General features: G+C 36.9%; 1 protein-coding gene across 1 annotated transcript in view; it reads left to right on the top strand.

Moving 5' to 3' along the window:
- The window catches only part of PLB1 (phospholipase B1), a 214,184-nt gene that overhangs the window by 89,763 nt on the left and 101,057 nt on the right, over positions 1-23,364 (top strand). The window contains exons 20-25 of the mRNA XM_051976223.1: positions 638-681; positions 10,423-10,531; positions 14,065-14,116; positions 17,110-17,190; positions 20,936-21,001; positions 22,779-22,879. Of these exons, the coding sequence (XP_051832183.1) occupies positions 638-681; positions 10,423-10,531; positions 14,065-14,116; positions 17,110-17,190; positions 20,936-21,001; positions 22,779-22,879 (453 nt within the window). The remainder of the gene's footprint in view (positions 1-637; positions 682-10,422; positions 10,532-14,064; positions 14,117-17,109; positions 17,191-20,935; positions 21,002-22,778; positions 22,880-23,364) is intronic.

Here is a 23,364-nt window from a genome sequence, read left to right as displayed (position 1 = left end):
TGTTTCAGAGAGGGCCAAAAATTCAAGACTTGGAAGGATCTTCAGTGGTCACATGGACCAACCACTTTATTTCACAGATAGGGAGACTGAAGGAATACAATGTCTTTTAGGTCATGATAGAGCAGATGGAATTCTAATTCAGGTCCATAACACCAAGTGAACTAATGGCTTCAAAGGCATATGGAAGGTTAGTTTAGTTTCCTTACTCCAAGTCCCAAGCTTGATGCACTGAGGAGACAAAATGGGCCATAGTGGGAAAAAACTTGGATTTGAAGGTAAAGAATTTTTGTTAGGTCCCAGCTCTACCCCTTATGACATCTCCTGACCTCATTTTTCTCATATGTAAAATAGGAAGAGTTGAACTAGATAACCTCTGAAGTATCTTCCAGTTTTAAAGTCTTTGCTCACTTAAACATTTAAAAGTCAGATGTTGAGGAGAATAGGCAGGAGGGAAGAGAGAATTCTTTCTACTGTAAGAGGTAACAGAAGGATCTCTTCTTCTGGGATCTCTTAATCCTGGAAGAAAAAGTCTCTTTCCCCTTGTAAGTGGCTCTTTGAGTGTGTGATTCTATTTTTGTATCTTCATCACTGTTTTTTCTTTCTTCCATTCTTCCATGGTACTCTCATCTTGGAACAGTATCGGAGGGGATAACAACATCAGCGTCACCACTACCCTACCAAGTGAGTACCTGCTCCCTGGCGCCAGCTAGGGCCTGGGGAGCCCAGAGTGGGGGGTGGAGGGATTTATAGCGCAGGTGGCCTCTGGAGCCCACCAAGTTCCAGTGGAAGCATCTGGCAGGGATGCTCACCCCTCCTGCATGCTATGTAACATAACCTTGAGGGAGACAGTCCAGAGAAGCAACCCATGAAACTGCCGCCTCCCGGGAGGATGGGGACCCCCACAGAGAGGATGGGGACCATGCCAGGAAGTGAGAGGATGCAGCAGGGGGCAGCGTGCCCCTGGTGCTGGAGTCTGCCACCCACCCCTGCCCCAGTCTCTGAGTTGGGCTATCAGGCTGGGATGGAAGCTGTAATTGAAGTTGGGAGAGCTGGTGGGGAGGTGAGTGACTGGCCTTTTCTTAAAGAGAAAGTGAGGGGAGAAGGCAGGAGCTCAGTCCCAGGGTGCTCAGCCCAGGGAATAAATGAATAGAGCGAACCTGAAAAAAAAAAAGAAGACAATGGGAACGGAGGAAAATGGGAAGTCGTGGAGTCAACTAGCATTTATTAAGCATCTACTATGTAACAGGCACTGTCCTAAGCACTGGAGATAAAATGAAAAGTACCCTCCCTCTTCCATATACATACGGTCTCTGCTCTATAGGGGTTTACAGTTTAAGGAAAGGCATCATTGCAGTTCAAATACTCAACTTTGAACTCTGCCTCTGTAATTTAATCTCAGTAGCTATGAGTTTCTTTATCTGTTTAATGGAGTGGTTGGATTTAAATGGCCTCTTGAGTTTTCTTTTAACCCTAGATTTGAAGGGAGGGGGAAGAAAGGAAGGGAAGGACAGATGGAAAGAGGGAAGGAAAGAGAGAGGAAGAAAGGAAGGAGGGAGGGAAGGAAAGAAGAAAGAAGGGAATACAGGAGGGAAAGAGAGAAAAGGAAAAGAAGTAAAGGAGGGGAAAAGGGAAGAAAGGAAGAAGTAAGGGAGTAAAGGAGGGAAGCAGGGAAGGAAGAGAAAGAGAAAGGAAGGAGGAAGGAATCAAAGAAGAAAAGGAGGGAAGAAGGAAGAGAGAGGGAAGGAGAGAAGCAGGAAAGGAAGGAGAGAAGGAGAAAGAAAGGAAGGAGGAAGGAATGAAAGGAGGGAAGAAGGGAGGAAAGAGAGGAGGAAAAAAATGAAAGGGGACTGGTGAAATTTGAAAAAGATGGCGGGAGTATTTGCCCCCTTGTACTTAGAGTTCTTATAAAAACAAAGAAGCTTACCACTCAAGGAGTGGTAGTGCTCATATATTTTGGGTGCACTAGTCCCCTGAGTCCTAGAAAATCAATGAGCTAAGCCTAGTTTGTTATGAGACGGGATGTAGTATGTGTATCCAATATCATATGTAATGTTGCCTTCACAGCAGTGAGAGGTGAAGGGAGTCTATTATCTTGATCTCACTCTGCAAACATAGCCATATTTGGGGTCCAGAGCAAGCCTCAAACTATTTTACATTTTTTTTTAAATTTGACTACAGTCTGTCATACTCCTCCCTAAATCCCTTAGCATTCTCCATAAGGCAAATTCTATGTTTACCTATCTTTGTTTTTAGACACATGATGTTATTTCTTTACAAGCTGTGATATCTTTAAGCCATTAAAAAAAAAATCTGTTATTAAGACTTTGATCCTTAACAGCAGAAAATGTCATAACCAAGAGTAAACAGAACTGGCCAGCAAAGAGAATTTGGAGCCCAACTCAGACTCTGGGAATTTTAAGTAGGCATGATTCTCTGCCCAAATGCATTCCCTGACTTCTTCATTTCAGGGTCTGTACAAATGAGCTATAAATAAGCTTCTCTGGTGCTGAGGGATTATTTGGGATGCTCAGTAAATGTGAGTCACTGTACAATCAGCGTCCTATAGAACATCATTGCTGCTAACCATCCCAGAGTGTGCTGTAGTTCGAAGTACTAGCTAAAGCCCAGAGCAGCTGGTTTTCCATCAATCACCAGGCATTTATTAAGTGCCCAGTTCCAGTAGCTGTGTGATGCACTTTAGAATACAAAGGCAGAAAAGAAACAGTCTTTGGTAAGCACTAGGAAAACAAAGGCAAAGAAAAGAAAGAATCTTTGTAAGGCAAAGAAAAGAAAGAATCTTTGTTCTCAAGGAGCTTATATCTTGTCAGGGAAGATAATATATGTGCTTGTAAGTAAATGTAAGCTATTGATAATCTATATAAATACATAGAAGGCAATTTCAGGACAGAAAGAAGCATTAGTTACCTGGAATGATAAGGGAAGGTCTTTTGTAGAACACAACAATTGAATTAACTTTTGAAGGAAGGTAGGCATTCCTAGAGGAGGGAATAGGGAGGAATGAATAGTGGGGAGAAGGAACCACAGCCTGTGCAAAGGATTAGGAATAGGAATGGGATTGGGATTGGGAGATGGGATGTTTTTGAAAGGAAAAATAAGACCAATTTGATTAAACTGTAGAGTTGATGAAGGGAATTGACGTGTAAGAAGGCTGAGAAGTTAGATTAGAGTCAGTTTGGCAAGGATTTTACTATCTACAGTATAGTAAAGGAATTTGTGTTTGAAGCTGGTTAATTTCATGGTGGCATCCAGAATAATGATTTTGGAATGTCTGGGTTAAACAAGAACAGACTTCTAGAATTGGAAGCCCCTAAACAAAATTGTTCAAGGGTAAAGAAGAGAAAAGAACCTCAGTCCTGGGTTGTGGTGAAAATAATATGATTTGGAGTCTGAAGATTTGACTTAGAATTTTGACTCTGCTATTTGCTATTTGAGCAATATTGAGAATATCATTTTCCCTCTCAAAGATTTAGTTTCCTCTTTGGTAAAGTAAAAGGATTAACTGAAGTAGTTTATGAGATCACTTCTAACTCTAGAGTTCTCTATGATCTATAAAATGAGATTGTTGGATCAGAAGATGATCTCTAAAGGGAATTCCACCTTGAAAAGTATCATCCAATAATCCAAAGTGTTATCAAGTGATTCAGTTTGATTGAATATTTATTAAATTCTGTCTATGTTCAGAGTTCTCTGTTGGGAATTGGTATTTTAAAAAAATGAAATAAGACACAATACCTGCCTTCCAATAGTTTATAGTTTATCAGGGTTAGATAAGGCATAAACAGAAGTAACTATAATATAAATTAGAATAGAATAAGTACATTAAGTGAGATACCAAAACATGTTAGTTCAAAAAAAGAGAGATCACTTTCAGCTAAGGTAGATGATCTAGAAAGTTTCTTAAAGAGATGACATCTGAATTGAGGAGAGAATTTTAACAGGCAGAGATATCAGTGGGACTCTGAAGGGACCCTAGGAAGAAGGCTGCCTATTCGACCTGGTACAAGCAGAGGCATAGAAGTAAAAAGAGATAGGGGTATAGAGACTAGTATAACTAGTTTGGAATATGCCATAAGATTTGTGGTTTTTGCTAGACCTTGCTAAATAAGGATATGATACATCTTTGTGAGAAATCTCCTTTATGACTAATAAGATGCCTGTGTCGAAGATAAAACCAGAGGAGAAATAAGTCCAGAAAAATATTTTGATATTTCAATAGTTCCAAGTTCTCACAACTATGGATATTTTGCCCACTGGTACAGATTCCCATTTATTCTTACCTTCACACCCTATACAATCCATATTTTTTATCTTTCCATGTAGGATCTATCCAAAGTGCTAGTCTTTTATAATGTTATAGATACCAGTGCCAACCTCACTATCTCCTCACTGATTCTCCTCACTATCACTATGTCTGACCAGCTTACTCATTCATAGAATCTTTGGATCATAGATTTAAAAGTGGAAAGGAATCTTGTTCTTGAAAATTGTCTCTTATTGATAATAAGCTACTTTGTAGATAGCTAGACAATATAGTGGATAGGGATCTGGGCTTGGAGTTAAAAAGATCTGAGTTCAAATCTTGCTTCAGAGCTTTATTAGTTGTGAGACTTTGGGCAAACCATTTATCTCTCAGTCTCACTGTCTTCATCTTTAAAATTAAGATAATAGAACCTACCTTACAGGATTGTTGTAAATACCAAATAAGATAATATATGCAAATAGCTTTGCAAATCTTAAAAGTCATCCATATACACATGTATAAATGTAGGTATGTGTGTATCCACTATTATTTGCATCGCTTTACTGTTCATTAGATCACCTGTAATTTTGAGCCTTTAGAAGGCTTAGAGATTTAAAATTTAAAATCTTAGAGATTTTGATAGTGATATAGTATCACAGAATATACTGGTGTGTACATATCTATCTGTATGTATGTATGTATTTGTATATGTATATATAGATATATACATACACACACTTTGACATTAGAAAGTAGCTTGTCATCATTGAAAGTTCTGTGTGATTTCTCAAATTGAATTCAGCTTATTTTCTTTTTCATATTTAACTCTCAACCTGGCTCATTGTACATCTATAGTGACTATCCAAGATATTGACATTGACAGATTAACTCAATAAATAATACCATAAATCCATTGTGTGTCATAACATTCACTCACTTCATCTTTTGACTATCTTCATCCACTTGGTTTCCTTTGAATGGTTATGGATCTCTTTAAGGAGATGCTGGAGATGTTCCAGAGCTGGTTCAATATAACTACCCAAAGCCAGCTGCAAATAAGAATATATGAAGAACTTTATTATCTATAGGAAATTATTCTGCCATTTGAATTTTTGTGCTGGGCATCATCATAAAAGTGGAAAAGTTTAGCACAAAGTTAAGTTATGCTTTTTTTTTTTAAATATGGCTCCCTGTTTTATGCCTCGTTTAATATCTACAATCAGATCATTGGAAATAAAATTACCTAAGTGGTTGTATCTACAGAGGAATTTATGGAAACGTAACATATGAATGAGAAATGTTTTGTTGAATGAAGGCCTTTAAGGTTACATTTTGTTTTCCTGACATATTTGCTTATTGTTTTTTGCAATCAATAGAAAATACAAGCAATGGGATCTTGTATTAGTTACACCTCTCAATCAATTGTACAACTGTGATGATTAGATCTGCTATAGAGAATCATCTTTGAGAGTCTTCTTGTTCCCTTTTCATAGGTTTTTTTTTTTTTTTAATCAAAGATGACTTGGATATAGACTAGGACATTTTCTTACAGATTTTGTGGAGTTGAAAAAAGGGGCAGTGTCAGCAATTACTGATTTCCTCTCTCTTGCCTTTTTTTGAGTAGTAATATCTTTTCTATTCAGGGACATTTTCTCCTCTTTGAGATATTTTGAAAATATTGCACTGAGTTTCTTAATAATTTGACAGACTTGGCGGCTGACTGTTGTCCATGATCTGTGAAATACTAAATTGCAGAATGAGAGAGGCACTCTAGGCTTGGAGGACATATTTCATTTTAATTTTCAAAAGAGAGGAAGAAAGTAAAATCTGCAAAGGATAGGTTCTTCCTTCATTGTGAGTCTTCGAGATAAAGGTATATAACTATTTTTCAGTTATGTTGTAGGCATTAAGTATAAGTTGGACTTGGTGGTTTCCAAGGTCCCTTCCAACTCTGAGATTCTATGATCCTGCCCTCAGCATGAATTCCTTTTCATATTCTTGGTCATGTCCAACTGTCTTCTCTTCATTCTTCTGAGTGCTAGTTCTATTTCCTCAATTATCATTTTGGATACAGAGGTATTAAGTTCAAATATGGTGGTTCCACTTCCATCAGTGAGATGAACCCTTTTCCATTTCACATTTTATTGTTGTCCTTTTAAAAGAAATGCTCTTGGGATGATTTGGCTTAACTTAACTTTGTGCTAAACTTTGTACAGGCTCACTTTTGCCTTCTCTTCTTTTCATGATGTGTGAGGTGATTCTTTTTGTAATCATCTGTCATCCTCTTCTGAAACATGCTGAAAAGGAACCTGTGTTCTACAACCTTGTCCTTGTCTATTATGTCTCTCTTAACCAACAGATCATATATTTTCTTTTTAAAGTATTTTGTGGACATTGTTTGCTTTCTTGTTGTGATAAATACTTTATACTGGTTAAACTCTAATAAATGTTAGTAACCAAAATTAATAGAAAAGTTATTTACTAATTTTCTTTGTCAATAGTTTATTAGAGTTCTTGTAATCATACACAATTTCTTCATATATTTTGCCTTTATTTTAATTTAGTATTGTTTGACCTCCATTCTAACCAATCAGTGCAGATGAGATGACTTGAAAGGAATTATCATGTCAATAAATAGTAATTTTTTTTCTTTTAAGAAACTGCCTTCATAGTATAGTCAATTTTGGTTTTGTGAAGTTTGTTAGCTAGCTCTCAGCAAGTCTAATGCCTTCCAGCTCTCTTCATTAAAAAAATCAAACTGCAATATATAAGTGTGAGGCTCCTAAGTAGTTGATGCACCTTTGACCTCATTTATCTCTTCCTCCTGAATCATATTTTTAAATTTTTTTCCCCCTCTCTCTTCTCTGCACTGGACTCACTTTGTATTGAGTTATAATCTGACTTAGCTTGGGGCATCATCTCAAGTTCTTCATAGAATTTCTCTATTTTAGCCACTGTAGCAGACATTGTTACATAAGATGTTACTGTCTTTATAGTTATTTGTTCCTTTGTTCATCTTTATCACAAATATTGCAAGACAAGGTGACCAAGTGTTTCATGAAATGGTATTTTTGTCTTCATGTAAATGACAGAACCAGCCCCACCACCTCTTTTCTTTGCCTTTTCAGTGAAAATGTATAGTGATGACCCCAAAGAGATACTAAAGAAGGGAAAGGGACCTGTATGTGCCAAAATATTTGTGGCAGCCCTGTTTGTAGTGGCTAGAAACTGGAAAATGAATGGATGCCCATCAATTGGAGAATGGTTGGGTAAATTGTGGTATATGAATGTTATGGAATATTATTGTTTTGTAAGAAATGACCAGCAGGATGAATACAGAGAGGCTTAGAGAGACTTACATGAACTGATGCTAAGTGAAATTAGTAGAACCAGAAGTTATACTATATATGTATTATATTATATATTTTTATTATTATATATTACATATTATATACCTTAACAACAAAATTGTATGAGGATGTATTCTGATGGAAGTGGATTTCTTTGACAAAGAGATCTAACTCAGTTTCAATTGATCAAGGATGGACAGAAGCAGCTATACCCAAAGAAAGAACACTGGGAAATGAATGTAAATTGTTTGCATTTTTGTTTTTCTTCCCGGATTATTTATACCTTCTGAATCCAATTCTCCCTGTGCAACAAGAGAACTGTTTGGTTCTGCACACATATATTGTATCTAGGATATACTGTAACCTATTTAACATGTATAGGACTGCTTGCCATCTGGGGGCAGGGGTGGAGGGAGGGAGGGGAAAAATCGGAACAGAACTGAATACAAGGGATAATGTTGTAAAAAATTACAGTTATTAAAAGAATAAAAAATGTATAGTGATGGTATATCTGAGATATACTTACAGATTTTGTGGAGTTGAAAAAAGGGGCAGTGTCAGAAATTACTGGGAATAGCAAAGTCATTTATAGCTGGTCATCCCAGAACATTGCTAATATTTTGTATACAGTATATTTCACTTTGTTCATGGAGGACTTTCCAGGTGTTTTATGTTTTTTCTCCTGAGGACATCCTGTTCTTCATTTCCCAGAGAATGATAATATACTATCACAAACACATAGCACAATTAATTGATCCATTCTCTAATTGATGGGCATACTCTCAATTTTCTAACTTTTTGGTCTTGAGAAAAGAACTGCTGAGAATATTTTTTTTGTACCTATAAGTCATTTTCCTTTTTTTGTTTTTTCCCAAAGCTCTTTTGGTATTGGTGCCTAATAGTAGTGTTGTTAGGTCAAAAGATATCCATGACTTTTCAACTCTTCAAAGCCCTTCATTTTAAAGGTGAAATAACTCAGGTTTGGAAAGGTTTAGTGACTTAATCCTGGTAACAAAGCTAATAAGTAGTTGAAGTAACTAGATAGCCTAGTGGATAGAGAAGGCATGACCTGACTGAAATTTGGAAGGTCTATTCCAATCTAGCCTCAGATATTTACTAGCTGTGTGTACTCGGGCAAGTCACCTAACCTCTGCATGCCTCAGTTTCCTCATTTGTAAAATGGGAATAATAATAATAATAGCACCTATCTCCCAGGGTTGTGGTTAAGAGTAAACAAAATAATGTTTGTAAGGTGCCTTGTGAATCCTTAGGTGGTATACAAGGATTCAAAAAAGTCATAGTATGGTTAAAAACTAGTTCAATTTGAGCTATTAACATTTATTTTAAGCTATTAGTGCTATTTAGCTTATGCTATTAAGGCTTAAAATTGTACTATGACTTTTGAGCTTATAAATTTTAGCTATTATTTTTACTAAAGCAATAACCCAGGTCTTCCTGAATGCAAGTCCAACATTCTCTATTATACCACATTTAGCCAGATCCTTGCTCAGATCTAATTGAGAGTAATCTGGGCTTTGTTACACTATGGATAGAGAAGCAGCAGCATATTGATAGAGCCCTCAAACTGGAATCAGGAGGTGTTGGGTTTGAATACTACCTCAAATATTTATTAGCTGTGTTACCCTTGGGTAAGTGAATCATGTGATCTCTGGGGATTAGCCTTCTCATCTGTGAAATGAGGGTATTGAGACTCCATGCTTTCTCAGCACTAAATTTATGATTCTAAAATAGAAGCTACATACTTTACATCTTTGGGGAAATTGCTTCTGTCCATGAATCTTTAACCTTTCTTGCTTTTCTCAAATAACTATTAATGTAACCTGTGCATTACCTAATAACCTCTACCCTGCTCCAGACATTTGCCTCACTCTGTCTTTATTGATCATATATTGCAGTCTGATACTTTATGAGATGCCCACAACTTCTGCCCTCCCTAGCCCTGTCTTAGCAATAATTTTTTTTATTTATTTCATTAAATATTTCCCAAGTATATGTAAAAAATATTAACAAGTTTTTTTTTTTTACAATTTTGAGTTTCAAATTCTCTCCCTCTTATCCCTCCACTCTCCTTAACAATGCAAATAATTTGCTATTAATTATACATATGAAGTCATGCAAAACATTTCCTATTAGTCATACTGTGCAAAAGAAAGCACAATAAAATAAGAAAATAAAAATAAAGTTTAAAAAAGTATGCTTCAAACTGCTTTAAGAATTCATAGGTTCTATCTCTGGAGATATATAGCATTTTTCTGTATTTCGTGCCTCTTAAAGGGCTGGTTAAAGAGGTCCTGGATTAGGGCTAAGAATGGGTCAGATTCACGGGTCTTTTCTCAGCAGATGGGATTTCTTTTATTTAGCTCTTGTGCTCTAAGATTATAGATTTAGTACTGGAAGGACCCTTAGAAGTCATCTAATCCAATTTCCCAATGAAGAGGAGGAAAACAAAGCCCCCAAAGGTTGAATTATTTGACCAAGATCATATAAGCAATAAATGATGGAATTAGGATCCAAGTCCAGATCCTCTTGATTGATTCTAGCTAATGTGTTTGGTTGCCTCCTAGAGCCCCAGTCTCCTGCCTTTTGTTTTCAGCTTTGTGCTCCTCAATATCTGCTCCCCAGATTTTCACAATCTGCAGAGCATTTTTTGGGGTGGCATTCCCTTTGAGACCAGAGATTTGGGGGAATCTATTGCCTCCCCTTCTCTCCTTTCTCTGACTCCAACCAGGATTTTCCAGGAATCTTTCATGTAGAATTGAATTCTTATTATTTTTGCTTATCTGTTTGTAGACATCCTCAGGGAATTCAACCCATCACTGACTGGCTTCTCTACTAAAACTGGAAATCAGGACAGCGCTGCAGCCTTCTTGAACCAGGCAGTGGCAGGAGCCAAAGCGGAGTAAGTAGTGTCCCTCTGAGCAAATAATAGAAAATCCAAAGAGTATCCTGCTTGGCAGCTGCCTGGTCTAGATTATGGCTGTAGAGTTAGGTGGGGATTCTGCCCAAGGGAGATTTGAGTGCATCAGGCTAGAATGTTTAATGTGTATATATAGTATATGCACATCATGTGTACACGTGTGTATTGTGCTTATAGGAATCTATACCCTACTAGATACATATAACATGTGAATGTCCATGCATATGTACATTATAGATGTGTGTGACATATGCATTACTTCAGTGTCAGTATATACATGTGTATATAATATCAAATGTAAGCTTGCAAAAAAGATTATTCTATGGAAAACCCCAAAAGAGTGAGCACTATGATACAAGCATGCTCTCAGGATTTCTCTTAAGACTTTAGAATTTAGTATATGACATGGGAGACGCTGGCACAGACTACCCAGCACAATATGCCCTCATCAGAGAAAGGTGCTGTGCTGTATGAGCAACGCAGAATTGAATTAGCTCAGAAAAAACTCGAGATGCACAAAGTTAGAGCAACTACCCCAAATGTCATAGGGACTATTTGTATCTGACCTGTGGCAGATCAGCTGTAGTCGGATACACTGTAACTCAGCTCTCACATAATGATGCCATTTTGGTTCTCTTCAAGAATGAAAGATAATAGCCACCAATCAAGAAGATGGGGAGAGGAAGGGAAAGGAGAAGTACATTTTCTATATTTATTACTTTAGGGCTATAAAGAAAGAAATTTCCAAATTCGAGTATCAGAATAAACTTAATTTCCAGAATATGTCCATGCTTTCTGAGGAGGGGAGTCACACAGCTAGTAGTTTTATTTGAGAGCTGGTAGATAGCATGCTGGATTTAGATTCAGAGGACCTGGTTCAAATTCTATCCCTGTCACTCACTCACTGTGACCTTAGAAAAGTCACTTAACTGATAGCCCTCAGTTTCCTCTTTGTAAAATGAGGGCTTTGGACTCAAAGGTCTTTCACAATACTAAGTCTGGGCACTAATAACACATGAAGGTGAGTTTTCCTGGTTCCAAAGCAGTGTTCTATGTACTGTACCACCTAGCCTGCCCTATGTTACACATAGCAGAGGCTTAATAAATGTCTTTTGGGTTGAACTGAATTATTTTAAATTTCTCCTCTGACTCTAACCTCTAAGAAAATCAGAAACCTTTTTCAACACTTGAAGTATAAGGATGTAGCATAGCTGGCTGTGTGACTTTGTATAAAGCCATTTAAATGATAGTAGGGACTGATTAGAACAGTTTGATTTGGTCCCTGGACCCCTTTTTTTTTTTTTAGAACAAATCTGGAGGTACCCCTTCATCCTCTGTACCAGAGGCATAAGATAGTGATTGACAGAGATACCATGCTTTTTAAAACTTTGTTTGGAATTGTGGGATTTTCTCCCATAGTGCATTGATCTGTCTGTCATATGGCTCAAGCTAATATTGGGACTGTGCTACATTTCCTGAGCCCACACCAGTTGAGAATGTTCAAGGAGAGGAGGCCATGATGTCAGCTGAGCTCATGAAACCATCATAGGATTAACCATCTACAAAGAATCAGCATCTGTAGCAGATAAGCAAGAGCTATCTGTAGTCATATTAATCTAGTGGATTTCAGCATTCATTTTTTTCCCCCAAACTTCAAATAATTTTCATATGGAACATCTCATTTATGCTTACTAGATCCTTATAAGATAGATATGCAATTATTTTCTCTATTTGAGAGATAGAGACACTGAGACACAAAGAGGCAACTTAAACAAGCTAGAATATCTATAGGACTTAAATTTTTCTTCTGGGGCATGGTTTCTCCTTGTACATGGAATTAATTATTGGATAAACTAATTGGTTTAATAAGTTAAAAGTTATTTGACTTGAAAGGGTCAAAGGGTGAAAATCACAGTTCTTTCTAAGATGTGCATGAGTCAGCCAATTACTGATATATAGTGCTTTAAATTTTGTGAAACATTTATATTTATAATATAATTAATTATATATGTATATTCATATTTATTATCTTATTTGAGTCTCAAAATAATGCTATGAGATAAGAGCTACTGCTATTATTGTGTTCATTTTATAGAAAAGGGAACTAAGGCTGAGAGACTCCTAAGTGACTTGGCCAAGATCTTATAGTTGATATCAGAGATGGAACTTGAACCCGAGACTTAAAATCTCCACTTCAATATTCTAAATGCAGCACACTACCCCATATAATCTACTATCTCTTTGTAAAACAGAAAACACTGCTTATTTTCTTTTTGGCTCACACAAGTTCCAAGCATCTTTAGCTTTCTGTGTCTTTGTGTTAACAAAAACAACTTTGTTTGAGAAGTATGCATGGGCATCTCCTTAAGTGGTATAGATTGGGGAGAGGGTTGGGAGGGACAGGGACTGCTCATATACTTTCAGGAATTATTCAGAGTAAGAGTGGTGTGTGTGGGTGTGGGTGTGTGTATGTGCATGCACATGTGTGTTGTGTACATGTGTGTCTGTAAAACTTCTGGGAGTAGAAAGAAGATAATATTCCCTCCCAGATTTCATAGCAGAGGGCCAACTCTGAGAAAAAAAAAAAACATGAGAAAACAAACAAACAAAACAAAGTGAAAATAGTATGCTTTGATTTACATTCAATCACCATAGTTCTCTCTCTCTGGGTGTGGATGGCATTTTCCATTCCAAGTTTATTGGAATTGCTTTGAATCTTTGCTTTGTTGAGAAAAGCCAAATCCATCACAGTTGATCATAACATAATCTTGTTACTTTGTTCAGTATTCTCTTGGTTCTGCTCACTTCACTCAGCATCAGTTTATGCAAGTCGTTCCAGGCTTTTCTGAAACCATCCTGCTTATTATAGAACAGTTAACATTCCATTATTTTCATATACCATGACTTATTTAGCCATTCCCAAACTGGGCATGCACCTAATGAATATTAAATGACAGTTCTATTAGACTTCTGGTCCCTTTCCTCCTCAATCTTCTCCCTACTCCTATCCCTGGGAACCCAGTACCTTTATCCTGACTTTTGGATGCTAAAGCCTATCACTGTGGGTCCTTATGCATCTGTTTCCTCCTTCTAGCATCCCCATGTTATGAAATTTCCTATAGAAAATTACACACACACATCAAAACTATCATGAGTATCCCTTAGACTGGCTTTGTTGAGTAAGTTTGCTATCCTAAATCACTAGCACTTGGAGTGCTAGGAGGGCAAAGTATGTTATAATTAGTAAAAAAAAAAAAAAAAAGTGAAATTTATAATAAACCAAAGGATGTCAGAAGAAATTACATATGGATTTCCATAACTATCCACTTTGTCCTTGTGTTTACACATCCTACATAAACTTAGTTGTATCAGAAAACCTTTTGCAGGATTTTCCTTTTGGCCATAGGTATGCGGAGTATATTCCTACCTTCTCTTCTTTCTACTATAACTTCTTCTTTGTGATCACAAGGAATCATCACTAGTTCTAAAATATCCTTCTTTCGGTAATATTGTAGGGATCTGCCTAAACAGGCTAGAAGATTGGTGAACCTGATGAAGAATGATACAGTAAGTGTGAATTCTTGTTTATTGAGTTGAAAGGAGTCTGACAAGTTATTGAATATGGATCTACCTTGCATAGGCCAGAGGAATCAGATGGATATCTAGATGAAGTTGTGGGATGGATGGATGGATGGATGGAAAGAAGGAAAGATGAATGAATAGGTGGCAGGCTAGGTTTCAAACTGAAAACTTTGGAAGCCCACAACTCTCTATACTGTTTTTTTCTTATCTGTCCCAAAACCAGTAGTCCTTGTCAAAAAGACTTTCCTGGAACCACATCCAAATGTATGAATAAATAGTTAAGCGGCAATGGATTTATTTGCGAAGTAGTATGTGGTAATGGCTAGAGAGCTGGCCTCAACTCAGGACTATCTGTTTCTAAACTAGCCTTTGCCACAAGGGGGCTGTGGGATCCTGGGCAAGTCATTTAATTTCTCAATACCCCAGGCAACTTTCCAAAACTATAAATTGCATAATAGTTGCTGATCTGCATTGGCATTGTGAGTTTTATATGCAGACAAAAATCGCATAGTCTCTGTCAAAAAAGAAATAAACAAAAGTTGTATGTTGTTTAAATGTTCTTGACTAGCCTGTGTTGTCAAAAATTTTAAGACATTTCAGTATCACTATTACTCTTAAGGTAGTCATATTAGTTTTTCCCCCTTAATTCTTTTGCATCTTTCCCTCTTTCAGGACAGATCAGAGAAAGCCAAGATTACACAGACCTGTGACAGTATTAAGGGGTTAGCAAGGGCTTTGCAGAGGCTTTTGATGGTGATCTGTTCACAGTCTGGAAAAGTCCAGTTTGTTCTGGAGAGAAGAGTGAACCCTTTCAATGAGTCCTTTGCCCACCACACACTATTTCTGTTGACTTCCTAAGAAGGAAAGATCTTTTGAACTTTGACAAAAGAAATTCAAAGTGTGAGCTTGTTCAGTAAAGCCTCCATCTTTCACCGACTTCCACACAACCCCACCCATTAATAGTATCAGTTCTCAGTTAATATTAAATTATAAGAACATTTTTGCTAATAGCCCCTTCCCTCTGGATTCCCTGAGCCATTTCAAAAAAAAAAAAACTTTAGTAGGACAAAATGCTTTTCTCCTTTTATTCAAAATGAAAATTTTAGTTTCCAGAAAACTAGAGAGGCATTTCCTTTCTAGGTTCTCTTAAGATTAAAGAGTCCTTTCATATCAAGTCTACTTGCTATAATCTCCTGCCAAATTATACTACTCCAACTATGGATAATGCCTACCACACCTTTCATCCTGGCTGAGCTCCAGGAACAGTGAGTCTGGATGGACATCTACAATCATGTTAGGGCACGTGTCAGAGGTCCACCTGAGTGATTTGACTACATTGACCTAAGCTAGCCTATATACTAGGTGTGGCTGATTAGAATCACCTGTAGGGTCAGTGATATGTGCCTAATATACCTGGCCTAGACAACACTGTCAACCCTAGTAAGGTTTTTTTTTTTTTTCAATCATGTGAAATAGCTCCAAATCCTGATTCTACCACTTAATACCTCTCTGATATTGGGCAAGATATCTCCCACACATGTGTTAATATTATCCAAGACTAATTGTACAACATTCCATGACAGATAAGACTATAGATATAGCTTTGTTCAATAATTTTCAGGGTTAACATCATAAACTGAGGCATCAAATAAAGGTATATGCTCACCAAAGGAGTTTGTCAGTGTCATAGAGTGTCCTGTACAATGTCTCTTTTGATGGATAGGTCCTTCCACAGATACTCTTATTTTCAAAGCAACAAGATTTTGCACACTCTGTTCTCAATGAAATCCAGGCACTAAAAAGAGATTGACCTAGCCATTGATAAAGGAGAGACAAAGAGCTGACAGATGCACATTTTTCAAATGATGGCAAATGGTTGGAGGGTCAATTCACTAAAATAAGAGTTTATACAGATGGACATTGAGCTGGAGTCAGAACTGAAAATAAAAAAATTGATTTGGATCCCATCTGGACCATGGCAGGGTTTTAGGTAATATTTGACTGTTGCTACTAAAGTCCATCTTTTCAACTCTTAGCAGTTTGTGATGCTGTACATATGAAAAATAATGAGTAGTGCAATTTCAGAAAGAAAACAATTGTGGATGACCTAGGACAAAGGAAGATTCATGATGGGCTTATATATTTATGGCATATTACTGAGCATGACCCATGCATACAAAGTAGCATAAAAGAAATAACAAAGATAATGTATGACTAAAAATTGTGAAGACCAGTCTCATAGTGAGGTTGAAAGGCAATAGATAAGCAGAATATCATACTGCTAGCCACTCTAAGCATCTACGTGGCATAGTGGATAGTGTTGAACCACAATCAAGAAAACCCGATTTCAAAATGTACCAATGACACTTACTTGCTGTGTGACTCTGGTCAAATCACTTAACTGTTTGCCTCTGTTTCCTGATCTGTAAAATGAACTGAAGAAAGAAATGGCAAACCACTCCAATATCTTTGCCAGGAAAACCCCAAATAGGAGCATGAAGAGTTGGACATGATTGAAACAACCAAACAACAAAGTCACAAGAATGCATAAAAGGTCTCATGTTGGGTGGATCCTTTGTGAAGATTTGATAGAAAGCTATGATTAAGCTTTGCAGTGTATTTTGCAGTCTGGGAGTGAGCAACTACAATGAGGAGATTCCAGAGCCCTTTAAAGAACTGAAGCAATTGGTTTTGAGAAGTCAATTTAGGCCTTTCAAACTTCCTTATATGTAAAGGAAGGAGAAGATTTAGAACTCTACACTCTGGAATTCTCGCTTGTTTGTTGATAGTGCTTGAATGGTCTTTATCATTAGTAGATTTTTAATTCATTTGGGTTTTATCTCTATCATTAAGGTTAGCATTTCTTGCTTTCTATTGAGATTCTATTGCTTCTGAAGTCTCAGCTATTTCTCATTTCATCTTTTACTGTGAATTGTGTTTTTGTCTGTTTTGTTCATTTGTTTTAAAAATCTTTTCAGAGGATCAATTTCCAAAAGGACTGGAAGATAATAACCCTCTTTATAGGAGGAAATGATCTCTGTGATTCCTGCAAAGACCCGGTAAGTCCTTGGTCTCCGAGGGTAGGACCTTGAGCCAATATTCTGCTCTCTGGGAAGGAGTTTCCATAGCCTCTGATTGACAGTTTCATTGACTAGCAGTATTAGCATTGGGATAATATAGGACTCAGGGCTCATCTTACCCCAACTAATCAGGTATATGAATCCAATGACCCTTAGTGTTGTCATTAACTAGAAAATAGGAAGGTCATTCACCTATAGAGAGATAAAGCAGGAAGAGACATCACAATTTGATTTTGATTACTTTTTATCATAGTAATTTGATCATATCTTGCTAGAAAACAAGATAACATTTTGGTGATCATGAAAAAAATCTTGATTTCTTTATTAATAACAATAAACAGACAAGAGATTCCTCTCCTCTCCAGCATTCTGTGTCCTTCATGCCCTCTCCACCTTTGTGCTGCCATTTGAGATAACATATCAAGTAAGAATCACAGAATCTCAAAGTTGCAAGGGTTGGGATGAAAAGTCATCTGATCTAAATTCTGCCCTTCCTCTCTGCCATAATCTCTCTTATAAGGGGTCACCCAGTTCTCCTTGAATATTTCTAAAGATTGGGAGTTTAATACCTCTCAATTACTATCCATCCCATTGTCATTATTTCCTTTTTATTGAACAAAAATTTTCTCTATAAATTCATTCATCGGTACCACCTATCCCCTTTGTCACAGTATGGATGTTAGGGTATTAGATTCAGAGTTAGGAAGAACATGGTTCAAATCCCACCTATTGCCTATATGGCTCTATGAACAACATTACAATTTTTCTCTGTTTCTTTTTTTATCTTTTTACACTTTTTATGTTTTAATATTTTATTTTTCTCAGTTACATGTAAAACATTTTTACATTTATTTTTAAAACTTTGAATTCTCTCACTTCCTCTCTTCACCTCACCCCCATTGAGAAGGCATGTGAAATTATGTAAAACATTTCCATAAGTCATGTTATAAAACATAGATCTCCCCTTGCCCCTGCCAAAAAACAAAAAAACCCCACAAACTTATCAATAAAAAAGAAGTTTTTGAAAAAATTATGCTTCAGTTTGTATTCAGGTACAATCATTTCTTTTTCTGGGTATGGATAGCATTTTTCAATATAAGTCTTTCAGAGTAGTCTTGGATCATTACATTGTTGAAAACAGCAAAGTCATTCACAGCTGATCATCCCACAACTTTGCTATTACTAGGTGCACAGTACATTTTTCTTTGTTTAAGCTCATGGAAGACTTTCTAGGTTTTTCTGAGAGCATCCTGTTCATCTTCTCTTATTGAACAATAATATTCCATCATAATCACATACCACAATTTATTCAGCTATTCCCCAATTGATGGCATTATCAAAAGATCCTGTGGAACTCAGCAGAGTTGGGGAGTAAGCTTGGCATGAGTTGCCACTGCCCTCTGCTTCCCCAGTTGCAAGCTAATTCAGTAGTAGTGTTATAACTAGTGCTCTATTAGAGTGAGAGAAGAATCCTTTATTCAGCAATTCTCATGAGAAGCAGATATATTCATGGGCAAGACACACTGAATACTGAAGCGGGAGTAAGCTTTATACTGCTAGTTTGGTTCCTTACTCTTCAGAATGATCACATTTATAGTCATTATTACATCTGGTTGGATTTATAATCAGAATTACAATTGGTCAGATTTACAATTCTCACTATTAACCCATTTCATATGTCAAAAGGCTTGTGTCCTGTCACTGACCCAAGTCTGGACCTTTGTTGTTTAGCCAGTTTCTTGACTCATAGGGTAAGGATCGGAAATATCTTCACCCCTTCCTTCATCCTTTTTTGAAAAGAAACCTAACTTCTTATACTGCCAACAATGGATATTTCTTCAGTTTCCAGTTCTTTGAGAAAAAAGCTGCTATAAATATTTTTTGTCTATATAGGTTCTTTTCCTTTAAAAAAAATCCCTTTGGATTTATACTTAATAATGGTATTGTTAGATCAAGGGAATTGGATGATATTATAGGCCTTTGGGCATAGTTATATCTTTTGATCATTTATTGTGAAATGGCTCTTTTAAAAAAAAATAAATTTGACTCAGTTCCCTATACATTTGAGAAATGTCTGTTTCATAATTTATAACATGAGAATGTTCTCTATAATATTTGTGTCACAGGGTTGTTGAAAGGTTCAGAGGAGATAATGAAACAGAGTATCCCAATAACTTAAAATTGCTCCAAATTTTATGGCTATCTCCATAATATCATGGCTAGACTCTAGCTCTAAGAGCTTTAAGGTATGTGTTTGACTCACATCTCTGACACATACTTACTGTGTGACTCTGGATAAATCCCTTGACCTCTCAGGGGTCTAGTTGTGGAGAAGGCCATGATCTACCTCAGTAGAGAAGTTTCCTCATCCAAGAGTTTTCTATATCACCAAAATTTATGGTCTAGTTCCATTCACTGTGCATTGTTATTGGTAATATTATTGGGCCATCTAAGTGGCACAATAGATAAAACACCAGGCCTGGAGGCAGTAGGATCTGAATTCAACTAGTTGTGTGATCCTGGGCAATTCATTTAACTCTGTTTGCCTCAATATTTTCATCTGTAAAATGAGCTGGAGAAGGAAATGACAAAGCATTCCAGTATCATTGCTAAGAAAATCCCAAATGGAGACACAGAGTGAGACACAAATGAACAATAGCAAATTATTATTATTAAATATATTTTCCTTGCATAAATCAATGAACAATTATTAAGTACCTATTATATCCCAGTTACTGTGCTAGGCTCTGGAAATATAGACACATTCATTAAAATGAAAAGAATAGTTATTAAATTTACTACCTCTTCCTACCCTTAAATAGCATTTCAGCTATTTAAAGACAACTATCATGTATATAGGGTATGCATATATATAGATAGATAGATAGATAGGTATCTGTATACAACTCTGTGTACATGCTTACCTGTATAATATATATTCATGTATATGTATATATACATAATATTGTATATATGTCATTTTTCAGTTATGTCTGACTCTTTTGTGGCTTCATTTGGGGTTTTCTTGGCAAAGACACTGAGTGACTTGCCATTTCTTTCTCTAGTTCACTTTATAGATGAAGGAAATGAGGGAAACAGGGTTAAGTGACTTGGCCAGAGTCACATAGCTAGGTATCTGAAGCCAGATTTGAACTCAAAAAGTCTTTCTGATTCTATTGTTCTATTCATTGCACCATCTAGACACCCACAAAAAATGCATACGTGCTTCTATTCTCTAGACTAAATTCCAGGTATTACAGTCATTCCTGTGACTTATTTTTGAGATTCTCTCATCATCTGGTCTGTGTTCTTCTTGCTGTCACTTTCCTTCCCTTAGTTTGAAAGACCCACTATCAGAATCACTACCAGGTTGTACAATAGACTTTGTGTAGTTCAAGTGCATATGTGTTACCTGGAAGATCTTGGTCTTCTTTTCCTCTTCTGTTAGCACAGTTGGAAAAACTGGTCTGGGATGATCTGATATTTGACACCTTGGAGTCAGAGGACAGCCAAATTTGTATAGGGGAAAAATCATAGGATAATGACAAGCTCTGGGATCATGAGCAAGGCTGAAGGAGTTGAGTGTTCATGCTTACCCGTATCTATTTGGCAAATCTACATCGGGCTTGGATAACAAGAAAGAAGGGAACTCAGAAAAGAAAAGTGGATGTTGAAAACATTAAGAAGTTGAGTTTAAAAAAATATATTTTTCTTGTTTCCATAGGCTCATTTTTCTCCTCAGAACTTCTCGGGAAACATCGAGAAAGCTCTAGACATCCTCCATGAAGAGGTATGGAATCTAAGAAACTTTGCCTTCACTATCTTTATGCTAGCCCAGGAATAACTATAGTTCCTATAATGTATAAAATTGGAAGTAAACCTAACTTTGGGGGCAGAACATCTGGATTCTGTTCCTGGGTAACTTAGGGCTAATGTCTAATAACTTTCTAGTAAAGACTCTCATCACCTCATGCCTGGACTGTTTTAATAGCTTGTGGGTTTGTCTTCTTGACATGTCTTTTGCAATTCCAGTCTTCTCAGTTAGCAAAGTGATCCTAAGTCTTCCTCCTACTCAATAAACTCTAGTGGCTCCCTCTCACCTCCAGAAACTTAAAATAAAATCCTCTATTTGGTTTTCAAAGCCCATCATAACGTCCCTGTCCTACTTTTCCCCACACTCTTTCTAATCACCTTATACACTGCTCTCCACATACTCTGATACCATGTCACTGACTGGCCTCCTTTCTATTTCTAGAATCAGACTTTCTATGTCCAGATTCCAGACTGGCCCCTATGCCTGGAATGCTCTAACTCCTTCTCATCTCTATCTCTTGACTTCCCTGGCTTCCTTGAAATCCCAACTAATATCCCAACCTCTTCAGGAAGTCTTTCCCAATTCTTCTTAACTCTAGCCCTTTCCTTCTCTTAATTATTTCTAATTTATTTGTACATAGCTTTTTATATGTTATTTTAAGAACAGGGATCATTTTTCTTTGTGTCCTCAGTACTTAGGACAGTGGTTAGCACTTAATAGGAGCTTAATAAATGTTTGTTGATTGACATCAGTAAAATGAGAAGCATGGACCAGGTGAGTCTCATGATTTATTGTAGTTGTATTGTATTTAGGTCCAGGGCTTGAATAGTTTTTATTCAGCAATAATCACACCTCTGATAAACTTTATTGGCCACAAAACCGCCACTTAACACCCTTAAATTATTACCCCAAACTAAAAACTCATAATGTGTTGCCAAACAATTTCCCCTGAGAGTCAATAATAATGGCTATCACAGAATCACTGAGGACAAAGAAAGAAAAATATACAGAGAGAAGGATAGAAGCAATAGGACAATTAAAAGTCATTGGCCTCTTTGAAATGAGAGATGCTTCTAAGGCAAGCCAAACCTCCAATATTTTGACATACAAATGAGGAAATCTGCACAACTCCTTAGAGTCTTTGTATAACTGAGTCAAGAGTCTTGTGTTTGAATCCTGGCCTTCAGTTTCTCCATCTGTAAAATGGGAATAATACTTATACTACCTTATCTCATAATGTTGTTGTCATATAATAGAGGCAGCTAGATGGTAGAGTCATTAGAGAGCAGGACCTAGAATCAGGAAGCCCTGTTTGATACTTTAGATCAGGCGTCCTGTTCACTGTCCCTTAGACTATTGGAGGGCCGGACTATAGTAAAAACAACAACTTTGTTTTGTGGGCCTTTAAATAAAGAAACTTCATAGCCCTGGGTGAGGGGGATAATCATCCTCAGCTGCTGCATCTGGCCCGTGGCCATAGTTTGAGGACCCCTGCTTTAGATAATTAGGTATTTTAGATACTTAGTAGCTATATATTCTTTGATAAGTTGCTTAACCATTCCTTCTCAGTTTTCTCAACAACATAATGAAGATAATAATAGCATCTATCTCACAGGGCTATTGTGATGATCAAATGAGGTAGTATATTTATAGTGCATTGTAAATCTTAAATCCATATACAAATGTTAGCAATTATTATTATACATGAACATACATTATCATCATCATCATTATTATCCCACCCTTTGAGCAGGTTCCCCGGGCCTTTGTGAATCTAGTAACTGTGCTAACAATTTCCAGCCTGAGGGAGCTGTACCAGGAAGAGAAAGTCGACTGTCCAAGGTTGATACTCAGGTATGGAACACTATTCTCCCAAAGGCTAGGGCTATAAGAAATTCAGCCCCATGAAGAAAAATGATTCTGATTATTTAGAAGTTCCAACAGAATAATCTGAATGTTGAGGCAGCCTCTCCCCACCCCCACCCCCACTTTTTTTTTTTTTTTTCTGAAAGGTGATTTAGGAATGGGAGAAATAGCCAGGAGTATCTGAAACATACACCCAAAGTGCTAGTCCTAGGAATGAACAGTTGTGGATGTCTTCTCCCAGTTTCTGCTAAGATTGACACTGAAGCAGTTGTTCAATCAAGAAATTTTTATTTAGTGTCCAGTATGGGATATTCAAAGAGTGCTTAGCACCTCTTGTGATTGGGCTACTGAGCCCTCTTCAGGGCTGCTCTTCCACCTTTGGTATCTCCTTGTCATTTAACTCTCACCTGTGGCTCCAAGGAGCTATAATGTATACAGCATCAATCCTGAGGCAAGACTTCTCAGTGAAGGGA

Source organism: Antechinus flavipes, chromosome 2, assembly GCF_016432865.1.
Source record: "Antechinus flavipes isolate AdamAnt ecotype Samford, QLD, Australia chromosome 2, AdamAnt_v2, whole genome shotgun sequence".
Taxonomy (NCBI): Eukaryota; Metazoa; Chordata; class Mammalia; order Dasyuromorphia; family Dasyuridae; genus Antechinus; species Antechinus flavipes.
Note: the sequence above shows the minus strand (reverse complement) of the source record. Positions and strands in the feature narration are given on the sequence as shown.